Source organism: Brassica oleracea, chromosome C7, assembly GCF_000695525.1.
Source record: "Brassica oleracea var. oleracea cultivar TO1000 chromosome C7, BOL, whole genome shotgun sequence".
Classification (NCBI taxonomy): Eukaryota; Viridiplantae; Streptophyta; class Magnoliopsida; order Brassicales; family Brassicaceae; genus Brassica; species Brassica oleracea.
Genome location: NC_027754.1, coordinates 41,446,246 through 41,468,959, shown reverse-complemented (window position 1 = coordinate 41,468,959; position 22,714 = coordinate 41,446,246). Strand labels below are relative to the sequence as shown.

At 34.1% G+C, this 22,714-nt stretch overlaps 3 protein-coding genes across 3 annotated transcripts; 2 read left to right on the top strand and 1 right to left on the bottom strand.

Annotated features, from left to right (window-relative positions):
• Positions 1–1,754: 1,754 nt before the first annotated feature.
• LOC106306472 (cysteine-rich receptor-like protein kinase 15) lies at positions 1,755–6,871 on the bottom strand. The gene is made up of 7 exons (XM_013743106.1): positions 6,070–6,871; positions 5,796–5,939; positions 5,568–5,686; positions 2,860–3,070; positions 2,524–2,761; positions 2,282–2,432; positions 1,755–2,166 (listed from the first exon to the last, which is right to left on the bottom strand). The coding sequence occupies exons 1-7, from the start codon at positions 6,866–6,868 to the stop codon at positions 1,858–1,860; spliced, it is 1,971 nt and encodes a 656-aa protein (XP_013598560.1). The 5' UTR covers positions 6,869–6,871; the 3' UTR covers positions 1,755–1,857.
• Positions 6,872–12,342: 5,471 nt separating this feature from the next.
• LOC106306473 lies at positions 12,343–12,984 on the top strand. The gene has a single exon (XM_013743107.1). It carries the CDS (start codon positions 12,372–12,374, stop codon positions 12,876–12,878), a length of 507 nt encoding a protein of 168 aa, XP_013598561.1. The 5' UTR covers positions 12,343–12,371; the 3' UTR covers positions 12,879–12,984.
• A 6,755-nt stretch (positions 12,985–19,739) lies between these two features.
• On the top strand, positions 19,740–22,415 carry LOC106303322. Its single transcript, XM_013739623.1, has 3 exons — positions 19,740–20,624; positions 20,913–22,136; positions 22,350–22,415. The coding sequence occupies exons 1-3, from the start codon at positions 19,740–19,742 to the stop codon at positions 22,413–22,415; spliced, it is 2,175 nt and encodes a 724-aa protein (XP_013595077.1).
• Positions 22,416–22,714: the final 299 nt, after the last annotated feature.

Genomic DNA, 22,714 nt, shown 5'->3' with positions numbered 1-22,714 from the left:
GAAAACTCGATTTTGCATGGAAAGGGTAAAACGGAGAAAAAATGGACAAAAAAAGATTTATACCATAGGGACAACTATGCTGTTTTCTTGTTCTCTTTTAGCAATTTTCTCATTTTTTTTTTGACGGAAAAATTTTATTCTTAGTTGTGGAGCAAAAACTCGATTTTGCGATTTTGGGAGGAAAACTTTTGATTTTGATGCTCAACAAATTGGAGGAAAGAATCATATGATATCTTAATTTTTCTAGTTTTATCTTTAAAATTTAAGAACAAAAATAAATGAAATATTTTTTTCAATTAAATGAGTTAACCCTGGTACCAGCCCTAACCCTTGATTATAATAGGGTCAAAATAGGGTTGGGTTAAAATAGGGCTGGACTTATAATAAACAAAAGAGGGCTGAGCCCTAACCCTGTAGTTAACATCCCTAGATATGGAGGACTTGGAAAATGAATTTGAGAATGATAGAGATGGTCCATCCCAAACTAACATTAGCAGTAAAGCACTGATGGAACTATGCATGTGGTCTGAAACTGTTTCCTTCTATAGATCCAGAGAAGATCACATTCATACTTGCTCATTTTAAAATGGGAAAGAGAGAATAAATGGTTCCCAAAAACAGTCCAGTCCGGGAAGCTATAGTCAAAGCAAACTATAGAGCCCACTTAAAGATCTTGTTGTGTTTGTAGATGGATCATCGGTGTCAAAAACACATCTTGTTGTGTTTGTAGATGGCTCATCGGTGTCATATAAACCACAAAGTTCAAGTGGTTAAATGTTGGTTATTCTTAAGGGATCAACCTCTATAGAGCCCACTTAAAGATCCTTAGAGATGGAAGCATGCATATATACGCTCTTACAAAGCTGTAATGCAGATTAATAAGACTTGTATGGATAAAAGAACTTTTGTGGAGATTCAAAGAGTTCAAAATGCCAGCCCTAGTCAGCAACACTCACCCTCATAAGCTTCAAGGATGGAGACACCATCAAGCTATTGCATGCAATATATATTGAAAATATCTCCCTTCTAGGCTCCTAGCTGAACCTAAACTTTGTTACAAGTTCATGCTCATCAAAAGAAAAGCTAATAACTTAGTAAAAATGTTGCAAGTTTAGTTCCCAAAGATTGTTTTGTCTCTTGGATCAATGTTGCATAATCTCTACTATAGAATCAAACTGTTGAAATTTTTTTACTTCATAAGATTACAGAATCGTTTGCCGACAGAAGGAAAAACAAATGACTGCTGGACAATAATGATACTACGCAGCATGTGAAAGTTACAGCTTACTTGGTTACCGATTCTTTGCGTCTAGCTTACTAATTAAAGCTTTTCACCGATTATGTTCCATTTTTATCATATATGCAATCGTGATCAAATCTACTATTAACATAATCGAATGCTAGAGAAAGGTTGAAAGATGGATCTTATTAAATTATGAACACAACGAGTGATAGGTACAAATATTAGTTTGACCAAAAAAATGGTACGAATATTAGTAAGGCCCCTTCTCTGAATCCTTTTGTTTTCACGTGAATCAAATGCTAAAGGTTTATTCCTGAAGCCTGAAGGTGATAAGATTTTTTATTCATTATTAGATGCGAGTGTGAGTTGTGCTTATTCGCCACTCAACCAAATTTAAAATACGAGAGAAATCACATAAATGTTGATTTTGTAAAAGATAAATGTTGATTTGTAAAACTATAATAAAACCACACCAAAACGAAACTACTACGTACCGAATTAAAGGTCGCTGAAACAAGTTTTGAACTTTTTATCAACCAAAAACAACACGTGTTTTCAATAATTACCAATTATGCAAGCGTGAAGGTTAACACCATAATCAACGAGGATATAAATCAGTGACCAGACGCATCACCAACAGACCATATACCAGACTTGGTCATCGTAGATTGATTCGAATCAGGCAGATCTTTTTTCGGTCTAGTCTGAGTGACAAACCCTGGTTGTTGAGGCACTGGTAAAATCACATTGTTACTTATGAGCATCATCAAAATGGTTGAAAAGGTCGGACGCTCTATAGGATCTTCTTGAACACATAAACGACCGATATGGATGCATCGAACCACTTCACTCATTTGGCAAGTATCTACTATAACTGGATCCACAAGATCTAACTCTGATTTATTAGTCCACAGTCTCCAAGCCTATAATATTAGTCAACCAATTAATTGTTGCAATCGTTGCTTATAGTAAGAGAGGTGTATATAAAAGTATGTTAAACTAAAATAGTATATAGAAAAACTGGTTGCCTCAACTTACATATGTGACCAAGTTATGTGCACCGTCTCTCTCGTAGAAGCTGCTATTCTTCCTACCAGTTATAATCTCAAGAACTAACACTCCAAAGCTATAGACATCGGATTTCATTGAGAATTGGCCATGTATAACATATTCGGGAGACATGTAACCGCTGAAATCCTCACCAAAATTTAGTATATTGACAAAATCATGTTCTACAAACATCAACTTAAATAAGAGAAGTAAAATGTATGATGACTTACTAGGTACCGACAATTCTGTTTGTGTTCTCCTGAGTTTGGTCCATTCCAAAGATCCTTGCCATTCCAAAACCAGCGATTTTTGGATTCATATCTGCGTCCAGGAGGATGTTGCTTGCTTTGAGGTCACGGTGAATGATTGTGAGCCGTGAATCTTGATGAAGATATAGCATCCCTCGAGCAATCCCTTCAATGATCTTGTATCGCCGTGTCCAGGATAGCTGACCCTTCTTTGTAGGGTCTATGTTTGTACATTCATGGTAAATTTAAACATTGGTACCCCCAATTTTTTAAGAAAGTCCAAAGATTCACCGAAAGAAAGCAATAAATGCTACTGACCAAAGAGGAAGTAATCAAGGCTTTTGTTGGGCACATATTCGTAGACCAATATCCTTTCTTCTCGTTCTAGAGAAAACCCCATAAGCCTTACCAAATTTCTGTGCTGAAGCTTTGCAACAACAACAACCTCGTTTTTGAACTCTGTTTCACCTTGGCCTGATGATTTTGACAGTCTCTTCACCGCAACTTCAGTCCCATTCAAAAATGTACCCTATCCATTTATATGAGCATCATTCAAATTATTTAAATAGGTTGGCACAAAATTTCAGAGAAAAATATACAGCGTCAGGTACGTGCAGTTAATGATGTATACTAGTGATGGTATCCAGAGCGGTGCCTTAGAACATCTCCAAAAGAAACTCTATAACTCCAAATATAGAGTTTTTTCCTTTCCAAAATAAAACTTCAAAACTTCAAATTTGAAGTTTTGAAAAGTGAAACTCTATATTTGGAGTTTCACTCTTCAAAACTTCAAATTTGAAGTTTCATTTTTTTATTTGTATTTTGGTCTTTACAATTATACATCATATTTATAATTCTTAAATATTTTTTTGTTTATTGTTTTAATCCTTAAAACTTTTATATCTCATAAATATTCAAAATTGTTTTATAAATCTAAGTTTTACACATGAAATTAAATAAAAATTTTAAAACAAGATTTATAATATTTTAAAACTAGAATTAAACAACAAGAATATTACAAAAAACCATAATAAAAAATTATTAAAAAGACACATGAAGACATAATTATTACTCAAGTTTAAATATTATAAAATCACTTGTTAAAATGAACTTATCGAAAATCTTGCTGCAATTACTAAAATATATGTTTAACACACATTCACCGCTTTCACATTAAGCTAAATCTCAAGACTTTCAAAATCAAAACCCTGGTTCAACATTTCCTGTGTACAGACCAGGCCCATTACGGGCCCAATAAGGTCAGGTTAACGCTCTCTCTCCACTTGCAAAAATTGAGAACTCCACGTCATCGATCCGTGTATCACCTCAACGAAGTAAGAACCGAACTTACATCAACTATGACAAATATAAGGACCATAGTGTAAAATATAAATAATTTTGAAGTTAGGTTTGAAATTTTACTTTTGGAGAAGAACACATTGAAACTTCAAGTATAGAGTTTTGGAAACTTCAAAATAGAGTTCCTTTTTGGAGATGCTCTTAGAACATCTCTAAAAATACACTCTATTTTGAAGTTTTTAAACTCTATATTTGAAGTCTAAAGGTGATGTTCTCCAAAAACAAAACTTCAAACTTAATTTCAAAACTATTTGTATTTTATATTATGGTCCTTATATTTTTCATAACTAATTTAAATTCATAAAACTTTTACTAGCACATATATAAATTATTACAACAATATTAATTAGTAAAATATTGTATTAAAATATAAAAATTTAAACAGAAATAACATAATTAATATTAAATTTCAAGAAAAATACCATAAGATTCCATAAAATTATTTTCGTTATGCATATATGATCATCTAGTGCATTTCGAAGTTAAAATGACTCTCTTTATTTTTAATTTGTAGATTACGAGCTAAAAATTATTGAAATCGGGTGATATTAATACTTGTAATTACATTAGATCTGAAAAAAAGTAAAAGAGGAAAAGAAAATATTGTTAAAAGACTTAACTTCTATCGGTGATATTAATATTCGTGAATACATTCGATCTAAAGAAGAAAGAATTGTGCGAAAAGAAATTAAAAACAACAACTATCTTCGGTTACATAAAAAAATTGGACAGTATTTTGCAGATTTTGGAGGTTCTTGATCAAATTTATGTGACTATTAGTGTTGTTGATATTTAAATTTGTGTAATAGTTATGTCTTCATGTAATTTTTAAAAGTTTTTTTTTTATATTGTTGTTGTCTAGTTTAAATCTTAATTTAAAATTTTACTTAATTTTATGTGTAAAAATTAAATTTATAAACAAAAATAAAATATTTATGATTTATAATTTTTTAAGGATTAAAATGATAACGAGAAAATAATTAAGAATCAAAAATGTGATATGCAATTATAGGGGCCAAAATACAAACAAAAATATGAAACTTCAAATTTGAAGTTTTGAGTTGTGAAACTTCAAATATAAAGTTTCTCTTCTCAAAACTTCAAATTTGAAGTTTCTTTTAGAGCAAAAAACTCCATATTTGAAGTTATAGACTAGTTTTTGGAGATGCTCTTAGACATAGAAGAAGAGGCGTATTTAACTTTATAATTTAATAAATTAGTTATATTATATGGAAATAATTTGTACAAAAAATCATTTAAAGAATATATTTCAGTTATTGTTTATTTTATTAATTACAAATTCATCTATTATCCTAAATTTATGTATTTAACTGCTTTTGTTTTTGTTTTTTGTGATTTTATTCAAATATATTCATTTTTAAATCACTTTATATAATAACATTTTCTACATTTACTGTATGAATTATAAATATAGTTTTATTTATCATATTTATAGATATATTTAATTATTATATTTCATATTATTTTATTTTCAAGATATAATATATTTTTATCACTATAGAAATTATATTTTTGATAAATATTCATATTTTGTCAAAATGCTTTAAAATCACAATTTATATAACAAAACGTAAATAAAAATAAAAATAAAAATAATCCAGTATTAATTTAGGCCCCTAAAATCCTGGTTACATCACCGATTATACCTTGTAAACCTCGCCAAATCCTCCTTGCCCAATCTTGTTATTCTCTGAATAATCATTTGTTGCAGTTTGAATTGTTCTATAATCAAGTTGCAGCGAGTCTACTGTTGTTATATCATCTCCTGGTGCACAATAAAAATAGTAGTAATCAATAAGAAAAAAAAAAGACTGATCAGTGACAGTTATCACTAATCAAACTCAATTAAGATTTTAAATGATTCAAATCTTAACCATAAAAGGTTGGTGCATTATCAGAAGTCTTCTTTTTCCTCTTTGCAAGGAAACAATAACCAGCTATGGAAAGTAGCAAAGCCATTATTATAGCCACAAGGATGGCTATGGCTAACACGTTTGAGTTCCCACCTTTCCCTGCGTCTACAAAATACCATTTGTTTATTATAAAATCACAAGGAGAAAATTTAAATTAAAAAAGTAAAAGTCTAATTGTATATGATTATTTCGAGAAACGAGGGCAAAAGCAACAAAGTAAGAAGAAAGACTTAACTAGGTCGTGGAGTGGTAGAAGAAGCTAGCGGTGGTGGAGGCAGGATAGTTGTATTAACTTCGGTTTCGTTGTAGAACTTGTAAAGCTCGTACCTTGAATTACAGCTAGGAGAAAGAAGTCTTGATCCAATACTTTCAAAATTCAAACCGTTTATGGATTGTAGCAGACAGAACAAACAGTCATCTCTTGTCAGATCAGGAGTGCACTGAACTAGGACGAACAAATCCTTGAAGTCGATCCACTTGGCCTTTCTCGTACAGAAATATCGAGAACTATTCGCCGCTTCAAAGGCAGCTTCCATCATCGTGGTCGACGCCAGTTTTTCGAACAGGTCTACATCCTTAGGTGCAGTTTTGTAATCGTTATACATCAAAAAAGCGTCAGCGAATGTGAGGTTCGAGGAAACATCCTGGTCAGAGTATCTGAGCATGCACTCGTCGTAATAGATAGTGGCCTCTCTCTGATTCGGGCACTTGGCTTCGATATCTTTGACGGAAAGGGAGACGCAGCCGCGACAAACTTTCGGCGAGACGTCTCCCCGGCAGAGGAAAAGTCCGGTGACCGTATCCGGGGCTTGTCCGGCAGTGGCGTTTTGGAATCCGGAGGAGTATGAGGCGTTGGCGGAAGAGAGAGAGGACCAAAGTGTTTTGAGATTGGTGGAGTAAATGCTGTTCGGTGAATACCTTGTCGTATTCCGACAAAGATGGTGTACGAAGTAGGGACTTTCAGCAGTAGCTGGGAAGATAGTAGTGAGGAAGGAGAAAAGGAAAAGGAAGATGCAAGAGGCAAGAGAAGACATGGTTCGGTTTCCCCGATATGAGGTTCAGACTACGAAGGTCCCATTTATAAAGTGAACCCTCTCTTGGTATGTGACGACCAAAAGTCAATGAAAGTAAAAGAAAAGTAAACGCCTTTTTAATAAGTTAAAAACTTAAAACAATGAAAATAATAGTTTGCAAAGTGGAAAAGGCCATGCTGTATTATTAACATGATTTTGAATAAATTTTCACGTTGAGCCAATAATCAAAATTATTTACTAAGCGGAAACCGAAAAGTTTTGATCATTTTTATGACCACTACAACGAAATCTTCTTAGATACGTACAGTATAAAATCTAGATATTGTGGTAAAACAATCAAGATTCTAAATTTTAAATGTTAAATATATAGTGTACTGAGATGAGAAGCACTCGATCATATGAGAAGAAATTCTATTACGTATGTTTATTCCTCGTCATGTTGGGGGTTAAACTCATTTTCTTAAGTATCTATCATTACACAGATATAAATTTTATATAGCTAAAACTTAAAAAGAAAAAAATCAGATTTTTTTTTTTTAATTTGATGATGAGAAAAATCCATTGTTTCTATAATAATGCAAAAATGTAGACTGGTATCAAATAAAATGTTCCAACAGTGATGTTTCAATAAAGTCTTGCTGAAAGTATTTTTTTTCTAAGTTTGATAGTTTTCAAGATCATACATATGTTCTTCGAGGTAGGACATCAAGCATGTATCTTATTGACACCTGCTCTGTCAACTAAACTTTAATTGCAAGTTATCTTTGACCCATTCAATTTCTATTGGGTGACTTTCTGCAGCTATAGCACCCAGAAAACACGTTATACTACAATCTCCTACGCAGAAATGATACCACACTTCACTTTTTTTTTATCCGTCAATGTTTTTTTTTATATTAAATAAACAGACCAGGCCCAGTAATCGGCTGAAACCCGAATACGACAAAAAATGGCTTAAAGCTCAAGAGACTACGGACTAAACAAAAGACTAAATGGACCCTCGGCCCAGACCCAGAAACCGGACGACTTATTCGGATAGCAAGTCAAGGAGGCTAGACATATTAGATAAATTTTAAACGAATATGAAGATTCTCGCTGAGGAAATAAATGTTTCGTCAACTGAAGACGAAGTAAAGACAGACTTACAGCTGCTTCATACTTACTACCTGTTTGGTACTTTTGTTACCAGGTCTCCTTTCTTTTGGTACCTCCTTGCCTTCAAATTTAGAGATAGTAAATGTAGAGCAATTTTGACGAAACCAACTTTAAGGTAGAGCAATCTGCACAGTAGGGCTGGACACGGATCGAATATTCGGGTTTTTGAAAGTATTTGTGATTTGCTTTGTATGTTATGGATATTTAATTTTTCGATTTGCTTTTGCTTCAGAAAAATACGGATATCCGGATATTCCAAAAAATAAATAGATGTTTGCGGATATTTACGAATACTTACGGATATCTCATCCGCTTTGATTAATACAAATAATCTTAAAAAATTAATACAAATTTATTTTTTAATATATTTTTTTTGCATGATATACAAAATAAAAACTAAAATAAATAGCGAAACTACATATTTTGTAAATTTTAAACTTAGTTAACAATTATAATAGCACAAAACTTAAGAAAAAAGTTATCATTGTTTTATAATTTTTTTCTCTTTTTTTTTATGTAATACTTTTATATAAGTAATAATGTGAATAGAACATGATGGCATTTTTTTAAAGTCTAGATATTTGTATTTCAATCCGAGATCCAAACCGAATCCGAAACAAAAAAATCTCAATTCATATCTCATTAAAAAAATATTTGATGGATCATGGACAATAATATTTTGGGTTATATGTATTATCCAAATCCGACATGAATCCAAACGGATATCTGAAACCAAAATAATCTAAAAAGTTGAATCTGAATATCCAAATTAGTAGACGAAAATAGTATTTAAAACCTAACATTAAAAATACTTAGTTTCATGTTTATTTTGATATAATATATAAAATTATCTTAATAACCAAGCTCAAAATTAGGGCTGGGTTGCGGGTCAAACCCGCCCCGCTGACCCGCCAACCCGCGGGTTACAAAGTTTTTTTTTCTCAAAAAATCCGATCCGCACAACCCGCGAACAAATAAATTTGTACCCGCACCCGCCCCGCTTAATTTTGCGGATAACCCGCGGGACCCGCGGGTTATAAATTTTAAAAAATTTTGATTATTATTTTTTAAAATTCCCATATTTTCTTTACAAAATATACATTTTTACAAAAAAAAATGTAAAAAAAAAAATTGCGGGTTGGCGGGTACCCGCGTTTCAAAATCCACCAACCCGCACCCGCCCCGCATAAAATGCTCATAACCCGCACCCGCACCCGCGAATCGATTTTTCTAAATTGTTCGACCCGCACCCACCCCGCGGCGGGTCAAACGGGCCGGGCCCCGCGGGTAAAAACTCATATTCCCAGGCCTACTCAAAATCAAACTGGATTCAAAATGAAAGAAAATATATCAAACCCGAGATGAGATAATATAAAACTTGAACGGAGCCTAAGAAAATGAACCAAAAACCTGAAACTCAAAAATCCAATATGAATCTAAAAGGACACTCGAACATCTAGGTCTAGCATTATTTTATAGAGAAATTGAAACAGTAGCTGTTAAATGAAACTCAAAAAGTTTCCATCTGTCAGCTCAATTATAATGTGTATATATCCTCTCTTTTTTTTGGGTCAAATAATGTGTATATATCCAATCCCGTGTTATTATCATAACAAATATCTATCTTGGCTTTTATCGAATTTCCCTCGAAGTGAATTCCTCACATTTCTCTCCATTTCCCATGGACATGAGGAGACTCTCGCTCGCTCACCTGGCGGGTAACTCCGAAGAAGCTTCCTCTGATCGGCATGGTTATCCGAGGCTCTTTGTCTAAGATATCTCTAGATTACGAGCAGTCTAAACAACTCATAACTATCTTATCGCCTCACGAGTTCCCTGACTTACGATCCAAAGCTAACCCCAAGACTGCTTAAGATTTATTTCAACTTAGCATCTGATTCGCTAAGCTTCTCCTTCAGATTATACGACACAGTAAGCAATTTGATTGATGGTTTAATAGAAGCCGGAAGGTTTTGTAGTAGACACAAAGACTTCAAATGCTTTGCTTCATGGACTCTGTGAAGAAGGGACGCTGGACGAAGCTCTTAGGATTAGAGAAGAGATATTAGGGCGTGGTTTTTATTATATACACATTTTTATAACACGTTGATTTCTGGATTTTGCAGAAAGAGGAAATTGGAAAAAGCGTTTACGTTCATGGATGAAATGGCTGAGAGGACTTAAGCCTGACAATCATACTTACATCATATTGACCCGTTGGCTGTTTGAGCTGAATAAAATCGAGGAGGCCATACAGTTTTGGGGTTCTTGGAAACGGAATGGTATGCTTCATTTATACATATTCAGTCATGATAGATAAATGTTGTAAAGCTGAAAGAGCTGGAGAGGGTCAGAATCTGTTTGATGAGATGATGAGAAAAGAACGTGCAGTCAAACACAGTTGGATAATATATACTTAACTACTCATATTCAGTAGAGAAGGTGGTGAAAGTTAGGACTCTTGGATACATGAAGAAAAAAAAATACAGTACTCACAGTCACAGATCGCTTCCCATTATCCAATAAATTGTATTATATATGGATATATTAATATCTGTCACTTTGTTTCACCTAAGGCCTTGTATGGATCGGATAATGAGTAATTTGTACACACTTGGACGACTGAAAAGTATCTAAGTTTTGGGTAAGTTGAGAGTCAATTACCCTGAAAGCTGGGAATCTCTGAAACATACAAGATATGTAAACCAACACATATACGACTTTTTAGTGAAAAGAACAATGTATAACATATACAGCTACCAAACTATTCGCACGTGGTATGGACCATTCTTACTCTCTACATCCGTTCGTATCTAGGTGGTTCTTCTGTTATCTTAGATACCTTGTGAATGAAATTACTCTAGGTTCCATATTTAAATAATTTAAACTTTTTGTGAAGTGAAAGAGGTAAAGTCACTTGTCAATGGAAAAGTACATTTCATTTTCATCCAACTTTCATGTCCCCTCTTTTTCACCAATTTAGATCCAGCAATATAGACCACATGATCTGAGGTACACTATAATATGTACAGTTTATATATGCGTAGTATGTCATATAGAATTATAGAATCATTCTTAGTACGGACCTGCAAATTGAAAATTTAGTCCGAGAACATGCGATTTCACTTCTCATTATATTAGAACATGAGTTTACTCGTATGATCTGAGCATGTGCAGAGAAGAGTAGAAGACTAATATGTATTTTTGTAATTCATAAATATCACCGATTAGAAAGATGTCAAAAAAAAAATCACATTTAGAAGAAAACAATCTATGTAGTTAAGTATTCTTTATAGGTTTTGCCTTTTTGTTAGGCAATATACAAGATTGAGAAAGCTTAAAATTGCCACTTCATTACAATTTGGACGGTTAGACCAACTTATCGCTTTTAGGTTTCCATCCCTTTAAGATATTCATACTCAACAGCAAGTGAAGCTTTTTGGTTTATAGTTGGAAAAAAAAACCTTACACTTTGTTAGCCAAAAAAAACTTACACTTATACCAAACTTTTAATACATATAGATGTGTGCAAATAAATATCTTAAGAAAGGAGTGAAGAGCAATTCACAAATATCACTTCGTACCAATCACCATATAACAATCACACTCAACACTCTCATGCTACTAAATTTATCATCCTCGCTCAAGTCCACACCTCCCCCCATAATCTCAATTTAGACCCGTGGAAAATATGAAAAATACTGATTTAGAGAAAAACCTTTTATATCAAAATCTCAATTTAGACCCGTGGAAAACATGAAAATACGTAAGACCACATGCTTTTTAGTGAAAATAACAATGGAAAACACATACAGATACCAAACTATTCGCTCATGGTATGGACCATTCTCACTCTCTACATCCGTTTTTTTTTTTTTTTGAACTTAACACTCTCTACATCCGTTCGTATCTAGATTCCATAGATTCTAGGTTCTTCTTCTCATTATCTCAAACAACGTGTGAGTGATTATTCTAAATCCCATAAATTAATCATTTGTAGTAAATATTTTGTGAAGTGAAAGAGGTAAAGTCACTTGTTAATGGAAAGTACATTTCATTTTTATCCACCTTTCATGGCCCCTCTTTTCACCAATTTAGACCACATAATTGGACGGTTAGGCCAACTTATCACTTTCTAGCTCCCATCCCTGTAAAACGTACCCATCAACAGCTTTTTGGTTTAATTTTAGATTAAAAAAACTTACAGTTATACGAAACCTTTAACACATATACATGCCATACATTTATGTATTGTGTATGTATAGATGTGTGCATATAAATATCCTAAGAAAGGAGTGAATAGCAATTCACACAACCAATCACTTTATACCATATAGCAAATACTCTCATGGCTACTAAATTCGTCACCCTCGGTCAAGTCCACCGCCCCAAAATCTCAATTTCGACCAGAAAACCTCGTAGATGCAACCAAAACAAGCCCCAACCATCCAAATCCATAAGCGAGAACATGTTCAACAATGTTTTTCCTGGGAAAACGCTTACGGAAATCTATCACAATGGCCTAAACAATTCAGACCCTCTTACTAACTCACTACTCTTTATGGAACATCAGCCAGTTAAAGAAGAGGAGTCGGCAAAACAAGAACACGGGAAGCTGTCCATATGCAACCACAAAGACTACGGTAAGTCGATCATCCCAACGAAAGACAGAGATTTGAGACGTGAAGTTGCTCAATTGAGCTTGGTGTGGTACATGAAATGTTCCATAAGCTTTATATTAAGGAAGGCAAGAGCGTTTTACAATGAGTTTTCTTGCGATACTTCTGTTGGGAGTAGCACTATGGTTGTGGTCGATCCATATTTTTCTGTTCCAGTTTTACCCTACAGTAATTAGTTTAATATTCAAGCATACGTGATTAAAAGTTGTATCGACGTCAAAAAAAAAAAAGATTAAAAGTTGTATTTAGCATTTCGTTTTGTTTAATGTGTTTGAAAGTCCATATATATGTAAAAAACACGTCAATATATGTAACTAATATTAATGTTATATTTAAATTAATTCCGTGTTGCGTTGTGATTTCGACTTACGTACAATCATAAAAAATACACTTAAAATATTACAAATGCCGAATAGACTAGAGCTAAATAGTTTCGTATTTATGTGCTAGACAATATAATAAGAAAAATTTGGCGACATGCACATAACAAACAAAAAAATCAACAATATAATCATAACCTTCATTAGGCTATCATATTTATGTATTAATTTCTATTTTGTCTTTTCTCACTTTCACCTCTTCTTTTTAATTGACTTTATAAGTTTAAAAAATATTTATTTGAATTTTTTTAAATATTTATGAAAAACATAGATTTTTTTTTCTATAAAATTTTTTTGAATTTTGTAAAACGAACATGTATTGATAAATTGAATATGTACAATTATACAAAAAAATAAGATTTTGTTCTATTCTATTTACAAACCTATAATAGAATTGTTATTATACAATCTCTCTTTCTTCTATATATCTCTCACTTTATCTCTCTTCCCAATCTCCATCTCAAAATCTCTCCGTCCTTTCTTCTAAATCAATATTTCTCTTTTTTCTCTATCTTTCTTCCTCTCCCTCTCCCCCTTCCTCTCTGCATCCCTCCTCTCTCTCTCTCTCTCTCCCTCTCACTTTTTTCCTTATACGTCCACGTAACTGTATATATGACCACAATTAATAAAATAGTAATTTTTTTCTTCATCATCCCATCTTCGTTTTCATACTTATATTTCTATTTGTAATCCTTCTTTTTCTCATATTTTTATATGTACACCATATTTTTCATATACGCCATACTATTTCCCATCGATTATTTTTATCTCATTTAACTTCTTTTCTTTCCTATATACATTTACATACTATACTATTTAGGCATAAAATATAGAATAATATATTTTATTATTTAGAATATATCAGTCAAATACATTCTTTTACGTAATTTAATATACACTAAACATCATTCCTGCAAATAAACATGTTCTTTCATATTGTTTACTACTTAAACTGCATTGAACCCTATAAATAAATAGTACTAATACATCAAATTCTTATAACATATATGGTTAAGATGATCTATTCTATATCGAGATTATAAATAGAATAGTATATGATCGTAGTGTGTGATATACACACGCCCACTCGCCGTAAAGGACTGTGATGTCTATTTATGTAGTAAAATGAAATATTTTTCCAAAGTATGGCTATATTTTTCATTTTTGCTCTGATATGGTTATACAGAAAATTTCCCCATATAATAAACTGAATATTTCAGTCTGCATCACTACCCAATTTAATAAATTATGAGCCAAAGCCAATATTTTATTTGACTATGTCCAACACCAGTTCTGCGCTCACTACACAATTGAATGAAGTCATTAATTTGGATTCTTTCACTATTTCTTTACGCGCTAAAAAAAATTTAGGGGGTGATTGGTAGTTGTTCTGGGTGCTGTCCACGGCCCTATTTATTTCTAAGCACAAAATTTAGAGCAATCAAGTTTTAAAGTTTTTTTTGAAACCACAGCTCTTGAAATAACCTACAGCTGTAAAAGTGCTCTGCAGAACCAAATATTCAAAGCAATTTTTTAGTGTTTTCCATAAAATTCTACAGCAATAAAATTTAAAACCACAGCAAAAAGTCTACAAAAATTTTAAAGCTACAGTCATTACCAATCGTACCCTTAGCGAAAGACTCCAAGGTCTAAACTGATCAAATTGTGAGTGTGTACTAACTTATGTTGTACGTATGAATAGTAACACGACTGTCCATGCATGAAGAATCACATGCATAACATTGTAGTTACATTATTAACTTTCACGAGGACCACAGTTACAAATTGCTTATATGCTCTACAAAAGTCATAAATGTCTTTGCACCGCTATATATGGTAACTTATGTTGACTTAACTCTTACCTATCCCATTCAATACGAATGGCATGTTCTTCTTCATTACTTCTAGAACTATATATGAAGTTGTTGATGATGAACTGATAATAAATAACATAAAAACTGAAAATGGTCGCAGCAAATGATCATATATACAGTTACAAAAAAAAAAGATCATATATATGACCATTGATCACCATAGGTTAATTAATTACAAATTAAAGAAGTTATATTGACGGTGATATAAATAAAATTAGTCTTGGCTATCAGTCGATCATTACGATAGCATAGCGATTAAAAGTGATGATTAGACGTCCTAGTCAGGTTGCTGTTGATGATCAGGACAAGATTTTGTTGTTATTAGCAAATTATCACTACGGCTAGTTATGTGTAATTTCACAAACTTATAGTGAACTTGTTGATCAGTGCTTTAATACATAAAAAGTTAATTAAGGGAGAAAGAGGTTTGATAAACAAGTTCCTAACGGGTTATCATCGGTCGAACAGAGCATAGAGAGATCACAAATACGAGGAAAGCCATCAGATTTGGTTAGATACAACGGGCTACATTGTATTCTTTTTGCTGAGTATATATTTCTAACTTCTATAAACTCAAATCCTAGAGCATTTAATGTGCAAACGAGGAAAGCCAATATATGCACTTTCATTAATAACCATACGTATTATAAATAAGACTAATGAATCGGAATCATTGATATCTGCTGAGGCATAAGATTTTAAGACAAGTGCAGCCTCTGTTCTTTTTCTTGGATCCAACCAGTGTAAGTTTTTGTTTGCTTTCTTTTGCTTGGAGAGTGTACTTTTCGTCGTTTAATAATATAGGATTTGAAACTTTTAGTCTGTAGACCGTGGTTTACCTGTTGGTTTCTCTGTGAGTCAGTCCACAACAAACTCTGCTCAGTTTCATCTCTTCTTCTTACATTTTTCAGTCTCCAACTATGAAGCTAATGAAACACCACCCAAAACAAGAGATTACCATTTCATCAAGAAACTAAATCAAAACGTAGATGGAACCTTCTTAGAGAAACATAGAGAAAATCAAGACAAGAGATTTACTGATGTAACAAGATCTTTATATTTTTCTTCTTCATCATATATTGCTGGATGTGGAAATGTGAAAATCAAAGAATGAAGCAGTTTCATATATATATATATATATATATATATATATATATATATATAACCAGACCTACTGTACTAAACAAAATCAGAAACTGTGACCATATGTTTCTATATAGAGATTTGGGTTGAGCTTGAATGTGAAACTTCAGGGACTGACAACAAGACAGAGTTTGAACCATACGTTTCCTCAATTATCATCAACACACGTTTTATTAATGATTTTAACTTAAAGTCAACAATAAACAAAGCCAAAAGATTTACATAAACCAAATTACCTTTTAGGATTTAATCCGGTGATCCTGAATCTCATGGAACACAATAGCTTAAAACCAAACAAAATTAGATAACTTTTTATTTGCCAACAACATGATTTTAAGATTCAAAGAAACACACTTTTTAATCCTCAATTTCTAGTTTTGATCTTATAATATAAGTTAGAAATCAAGAGAAGAAAAAAGAAGAGATGAGAAGAGTATATATATATATATACATAAGTTCCAGATCTAATTGGATTCGTTTCACCATTGGAGGCTCCGATTCAATTGATGCAAGGCGGGAGCCAATACCTGCTCACAAACCAATAAGGTAAAAGCACCAGTGGTTGTGTCAGCATATCAGTCCCGACCTGCACCAAGCGAATCCGAGCCCCACGGTGATTCTATCTCTGTAATAACAGAAAGCGAAGACAGAGAGAGATAAGAGTACGAAGAAGGATGAAGAGAGAGAGGTTTGTGTAACGGCGTTCTGAGGCAAAAGAGTGTTTCTGTTCTTTTCTTTTTCTCGAGAACCCTTTCAAACAGAGACAACCTTTTGTAGTGTTTTTAACACACGTAAGCATCGCTAATGTAATTTTCTTAAAATTGGAATTTAGTTCCAATCCAACTCAATTTCAATTTTAAAGTAAAAAATAAAGTAAGATTAGAAATCCTCTAACAGCCCCATTCTTCTATTGACAGTGATAAAAGTATAAATCAGATTCTACTAAAAAATCTACAATTATAATATTTTATGCTATTATTAATATATAGTTGATAAACTTTTTTATAAATAATAATTAAAATGAAAAACTATTAGTTACTAGATAATGATATGATAAAATCATAGTATATATTTATAGAAACAAAATCATTATTTTTTATTTAAATTTTAAACTGGTTTAGTCTAAATTTTCATTAGTTTATGAACTTGATAAATATTAACTTGTAGATTTTGTTTCACGAAGTATGAATTTTCCGACCTAAATAAAATTACGGAAAGCCATCGTCACTCGCTCGTACGTTGTTCCACAGTTAAACCACGTGAGCGTGGTCTGTACATGTCACGTTAACTACTTCTGCGTCTTCCAATTTTGACTTTATTGGGTAAATAGTAGTCTGGTTGATAAGAAATTTCTTGTATAAATAAAAGGGAAAAAAACTAGTTTAACCCTTATTTATCAACTAATGACTAGTTTAACTCAAATTTTATTTTAATTACTAATTTGTTTTTCATACCTAATTTACCCCTATTTCCTTTGTTAACAAAAAAAGTAATTACGAAAATGCCATTACTGAATTTTTGAAATATTTGCGATTTTGCCATCCACAGACTTATTTTGTCTACGTTTTATGTAGCCACAGACTTAAATATTTTTTATTTCAGCCACAGATTTATTTAAAAATATATAGACTTAATAATATTTCTACAGACTTGTTATTACAAATCTGACATGTTTGGTCACAAATTTATTAAATATTGACAAATTTACTTTATTTGGCCACAAATTTACTTAATTTGAACAGATTTACGTAAGATTTGATAGATTTATTTTTTCTATAGCCACAGATTTACTTGTTTTTGACAGATTTAATTTCGATTTGATTGATTTATTATTCTTAAGCCACAGATTTACTTAATTTTGACAGACTTAGTTAAGATTTAATAGATTTATTTATACTTTGACCACAGATTTATTAGAATTTGACAGATTTAGTTAGAATTTGATAGATTTATTTATTATTTGACCACAGATTTGTTACAGTTTGACAGATTTGTTTAAACTTAAGCCACAGATATATTTATGACTTGGCCACAGATTTTTTTTAATTCCCCTTAACCAAGTTATTGCAAACCAGATTAAACCATTTAATTCTGAAATTATTTCATATACCAGTAATTTCACTTGATTTAAACCAAAACGTTTTAAACCAACCATAATTTGAATCAAAAGCATGTAAACCAAATTTTATTTAATTAAACCAAATCCAACTTAATTTAAACCAAACAAAGAGAAAAGCCCTAATTTAAGAATCACTCTTTTACACGTGATTACCTTGGTCAACGTTAATGGCGTTTTCAGATTGACGTTTCTTTTCTTCCTTCTTCTCTCATGGCACAAATAAAAATTGTTTGTGGTCATTGGATACTTGGTAAAAACAAATGGTTATTTGGTGTTGACAAAGGAATGAGGAGTAAAGCTATAGCCATAGAAGACAAAACAAGTTATGATGATTTTGTTCATATGGTGATCAAAGAGTACAAGGTTAATGAACAGATTTACGACCTGAAATTGAGCTACATGTTTCCCAAAGAAGCTTTTGTTGACATTACCCCAAAACACACCGCCTATAGATATTAAAAAGCAGAGGCAATTCACTGGATTTTTAGAACAGCTCAAAACAGAGGCAATGCAAATATGTTTTAATATTGGCTAGCTGAATTTTTGGAACCGCTCATTCTATTTCTGTTTTAAAATTTATTAATGAAATATATTAGAAATGGTAATATTGTAATAAAGAAGAACAATTAAGGTTATTTGGTCTTTAGCCACCTATACTAACATGTGTTGATGATGTAGAGTTAGATTAGTAATTAACAAAAAAAGTATAGTTATTCTGAGTAATTTTTTCTTATTACTATTCAATCAATAATTATAAAAATAATTAGAATATGCAAATGCTCTTCATAATACTCTTTTCTCAACGTTTTTATATTGAACTTTTGATAGAACACTTTAAAGTCGCAAAACTTTATGTTAAAGTCGATCTTACAAAACCTCTCCCACGCAAGGTTATCTCTGGGTTTTCTAACGGCAAGGAGACAGAGATTGCAGTAAGCTATCCTTGGCTACCATTGAAGTGCGAGCTGACAGAAAGTATGGCCATTCGCAATAAAAGTGCAGATCTCAGTTGGGTATTCCTTCAGATAAGAGAAGGTCTAAGAGTCATGTACCTGCGGGTAATAAAACCAGGAAGAAATCAAGACCTACCAGATCAAAGCTTTCCTCTAAAACAGTAACTCATCGTGCTATGCCATCAGAGCTGAAGAAGGCGAAGTATCAGGCGAAGCCAGTGAGGATCCCATACCTCCTGCGAGTCTTAAGGAAGTACTGCCAGGTGATTCGTCACCCGTAAGTAAGTCTGCTGATCATCCCGCTCTAGGAAAGGAAGGTTGCAGCCATAATCTTGCAGAAGATCATGATGTTGTTCATGGAGAACCTCATATAGAAACACACCCTGAGAAGGAGCAGTTTCTGATGGGTTTTGGAGATAATCAGCATAGCAAGAAGGATGCTGAAGACCCTTTCTTTTTGGTTAATCGCAGGAAGAGCGGCCGCATGGCCAAATCATCTCAATAAAATCATATGTCGATGTTTTTTGCGTGAAATGTAAGAGGGCTGAATGGAGTACGACGCCACACAATGGTCAAAGACTGGATTAACATCCATAAACCTCTTTTTGAAGCGTTTTTGGAAACGCATATCCATAGTAGTAATGCAGCCAGAATAAATGATGCTATACTGGTAGTTTGGAAGTCTTTTGGGAACTACGGGCATCACAGTTCTGGTCAGATAATTGTTGTTTGGGACCCTTCGGTCTCTGTATTTATCTACAAGGCTACAGAGCAAGCTGTTACATATGGAGTTCACATTTTGTCGGAGAACATAAATCTTACTGTCACGTTTGTGTACGGGTTCAACGTTGTTGGAGAGAGGCAGGCGTTGTGGAATGAACTAGTTGAGATAAGTGATACCCCAGCGTTGCAGAATTCTACTTGGACCGTCCTTGGAGACTTTAATAAGATTTTACGCTTGGCTCACCATTCGGGTTATCCGTCTCATGTGGTTGATTCAAGTGGTATGCAGGAGGCTAATGAGGCTTTGCAAGATGCGGGATTGTTTGAGGCTCAAGCAAAAGGAACACCTTTCACGTGGTCGAATAATAATGACCAGGACCCAATCTCCAAGAGAATTGATCACACTCTCGTAAACCAAATTTGGGCAGATCATTTTCGTGATTCATATGCAGATTTACTCGAGCCGGGGCAATCTGATCATTCGCCGTGCATAGTCAAGGTTCCATCATTGAGGCGACAAAGCAGGAAGCCTTTTAAGTTCTATCACCATATCATCGATCACCCTGACTACAACTCTGCTGTTACTGCTGCCTGGAACCCGGGATCAATCACAGGCTCTGCCCAATTCAAACTGGTCAGGACGATGAAAATGCTTAAAAAAGATCTAAGAGGAATCAACAAGCGGCACTTCAGTGGTATTAGTGAAAGGGTGAAGGGGCAATCTGCTAAGGTAGTGGGTTTGCAACGTCAGCTTCTTACTCAACCAAACTCGGCCCTTGCGGGAAAAGAGTACATGGAGAGAGACAAGCTAAACCTTCTCCTAAATGCTGAGCAGAAATTCTTCAGACATTGATCTCGAGTAAGATGGGCTGTTGTGGGAGACCGAAATACTTCCTTCTATCACAACACTGGCACACAGAGGAATTCTAGAAACCATATTCATTTTCTGAAGGATGAAAACGATAACTTCCTGGGATCAACTGCTGACATCAAGGCGCACTTTGTTACATATTTTCAGGGTATCTTAGGGGAAACTGATATGCCATTGTCTCCTTCCAGTGTAGAGTCCTTGAAAGATTTGCTTCTCTTCAGATGTTCGGAGTTGTCGAGAGCGTATCTGAAAAGGGAGGTTCTTTCAGCAGAGATCAAGGGAACAATATTTGCAATGCCTCTGAGCAAGAGCCCTGGTCCGGATGTGTACTCAGTAGAGTTTCTGAGGGCGTCATGGGACACTGTTGGGGAGGACATAATAGTTGCAGTCGCTGAGTTCTTTCGGAATGGGCGCTTATTAAAAGACCTGAACACAACAACCATCGTACTCATTCCAAAAACTAGCGCTGCGTGTAGGCTTGGGGATTTTAGGCTGATTAGCTGTTGTAATCTGGTTTATAAAGTCATCACAAAGATTATAGTGAACCGCCTAAAGTCGATTCTTCAGTCGAGCATTAGTAGAAATCAGGCTGCTTTCCTAAAGGGTCAAAGTTTAGGAGAGAATGGTCTCCTCGCGTCTGACCTGATAAGGAACTATAGATCTTCCTCATGCCCAAGAAGATGTATGCTTAAGGTGGACATAAAAAAGGCGTTCGATACCATTTCTTGGGACTTTATAATTAAACTGCTTGATGCACAGGATTTACCACCTTTGTTTGTCACTTGGATTCGGGAATGCATTACTTCCCCTCGCTTTTCAGTGGCCATCAATGGAGAGTTAGCTGGATTCTTCCTGGGCATGAAGAGGCCTCGTCAGGGCGATTTTATCTCACCTTATTTGTTCATTATGGCGATGGAAGCGCTATCTAAATTACTAGATCAGGCTGTGGAGGCAGGCGGCCTTAGATTACATCCAAGCTGTCAAGAGCCAAGAGTTACTCATCTCTTATTTGCAGACGATCTGTTGGTGTTTTTAGATGGCTCTAGGCATTCCATTACTAGCATTAAAAAGGTCTTGACAACATTTAAAGAGTGGACGGGTCTGGATATGAATGTAGCAAAATCAGAGATCTTCTTTGGGGGTTTTTCTGAGATTGAAGCATCAGTTATTGCTGATATATCTAGATTTCGAATTGGAAGTTTTCCTACTAGGTACTTGGGTCTGTCTCTTAACCCGAGTAGGATAAGCTACGCTACCCTGCAGCCTTTTCTGGAGAGGATTAATTGTTGGACGGTTAAGACCCTTTCATTTGCAGGAAAAGTCACCCTTGTAGCCTCTGTCATACATGGCATGGTCAACTTCTGGAGCTCGGTCTTTGCTCTGCCAAAGAGATTTTATGAAAAAATTGACTCATTGTGCTCACCTTTCTCTGGAAAAATAGCACTACATCTGCTGTTGGGGCAAGAGTTAGTTGGGTAAATATCTGCAAACCTAAGCTTGAAGGAGGTCTCGGGCTGAGAAGGATGGAGGAATATCATAAGGTCTTCGACCTAAAACGGGTGTGGAATTACTTCTCTTTCTCAGGGTCCTTATGGGTGGCCTGGCTGCATTCAAATGTCTTCAGAAGGAAGTGTTACTGACCACAACTGATTATCAGCGCTTTTTTCCTACTGTAAGGAGTATGCTTAAATGAAAAGACACTGTCTCTGAATTCCTAAGATGCAGTATTGGTGATGGGAAGTCAGCAAATTTCTGGCATGATTATTGGACCGATTTAGGGCTTTTAATTCAGGCATTTGGACAGACTGGTCCCCGTTCTCTTCGGTTGGGACTTGAATCTCATGTTTGTCAAGCAGCTCGGAATGGTGATTGGACCCTGCCTCATGCTCGTTCTGATGTGGCTGAAACGCTACAGATTGTTCTCACTACCATGTCTCTACCTACGCCTG

Bases quoted from the DNA above. Each gene is read 5' to 3' on its own strand.
- LOC106306472 (XM_013743106.1), bottom strand. From the start codon at position 6,868: ATGTCTTCTCTTGCCTCTTGCATCTTCCTTTTCCTTTTCTCCTTCCTC. The intron at 5,687-5,795 runs GTTAAGATTTGA...ATTGTGCACCAG, and splicing joins TAATGCACCAACCTTTTATG to GAGATGATATAACAACAGTA. The intron at 2,762-2,859 runs GTCAGTAGCATT...GTACAAACATAG, and splicing joins CCTTGATTACTTCCTCTTTG to ACCCTACAAAGAAGGGTCAG.
- LOC106306473 (XM_013743107.1), top strand. From the start codon at position 12,372: ATGGCTACTAAATTCGTCACCCTCGGTCAAGTCCACCGCCCCAAAATC.
- LOC106303322 (XM_013739623.1), top strand. From the start codon at position 19,740: ATGGTCAAAGACTGGATTAACATCCATAAACCTCTTTTTGAAGCGTTT. The intron at 20,625-20,912 runs GTAGTGGGTTTG...ACATATTTTCAG, and splicing joins TGAAGGGGCAATCTGCTAAG to GGTATCTTAGGGGAAACTGA. The intron at 22,137-22,349 runs GTCTTTGCTCTG...TCTCTTTCTCAG, and splicing joins TGGTCAACTTCTGGAGCTCG to GGTCCTTATGGGTGGCCTGG.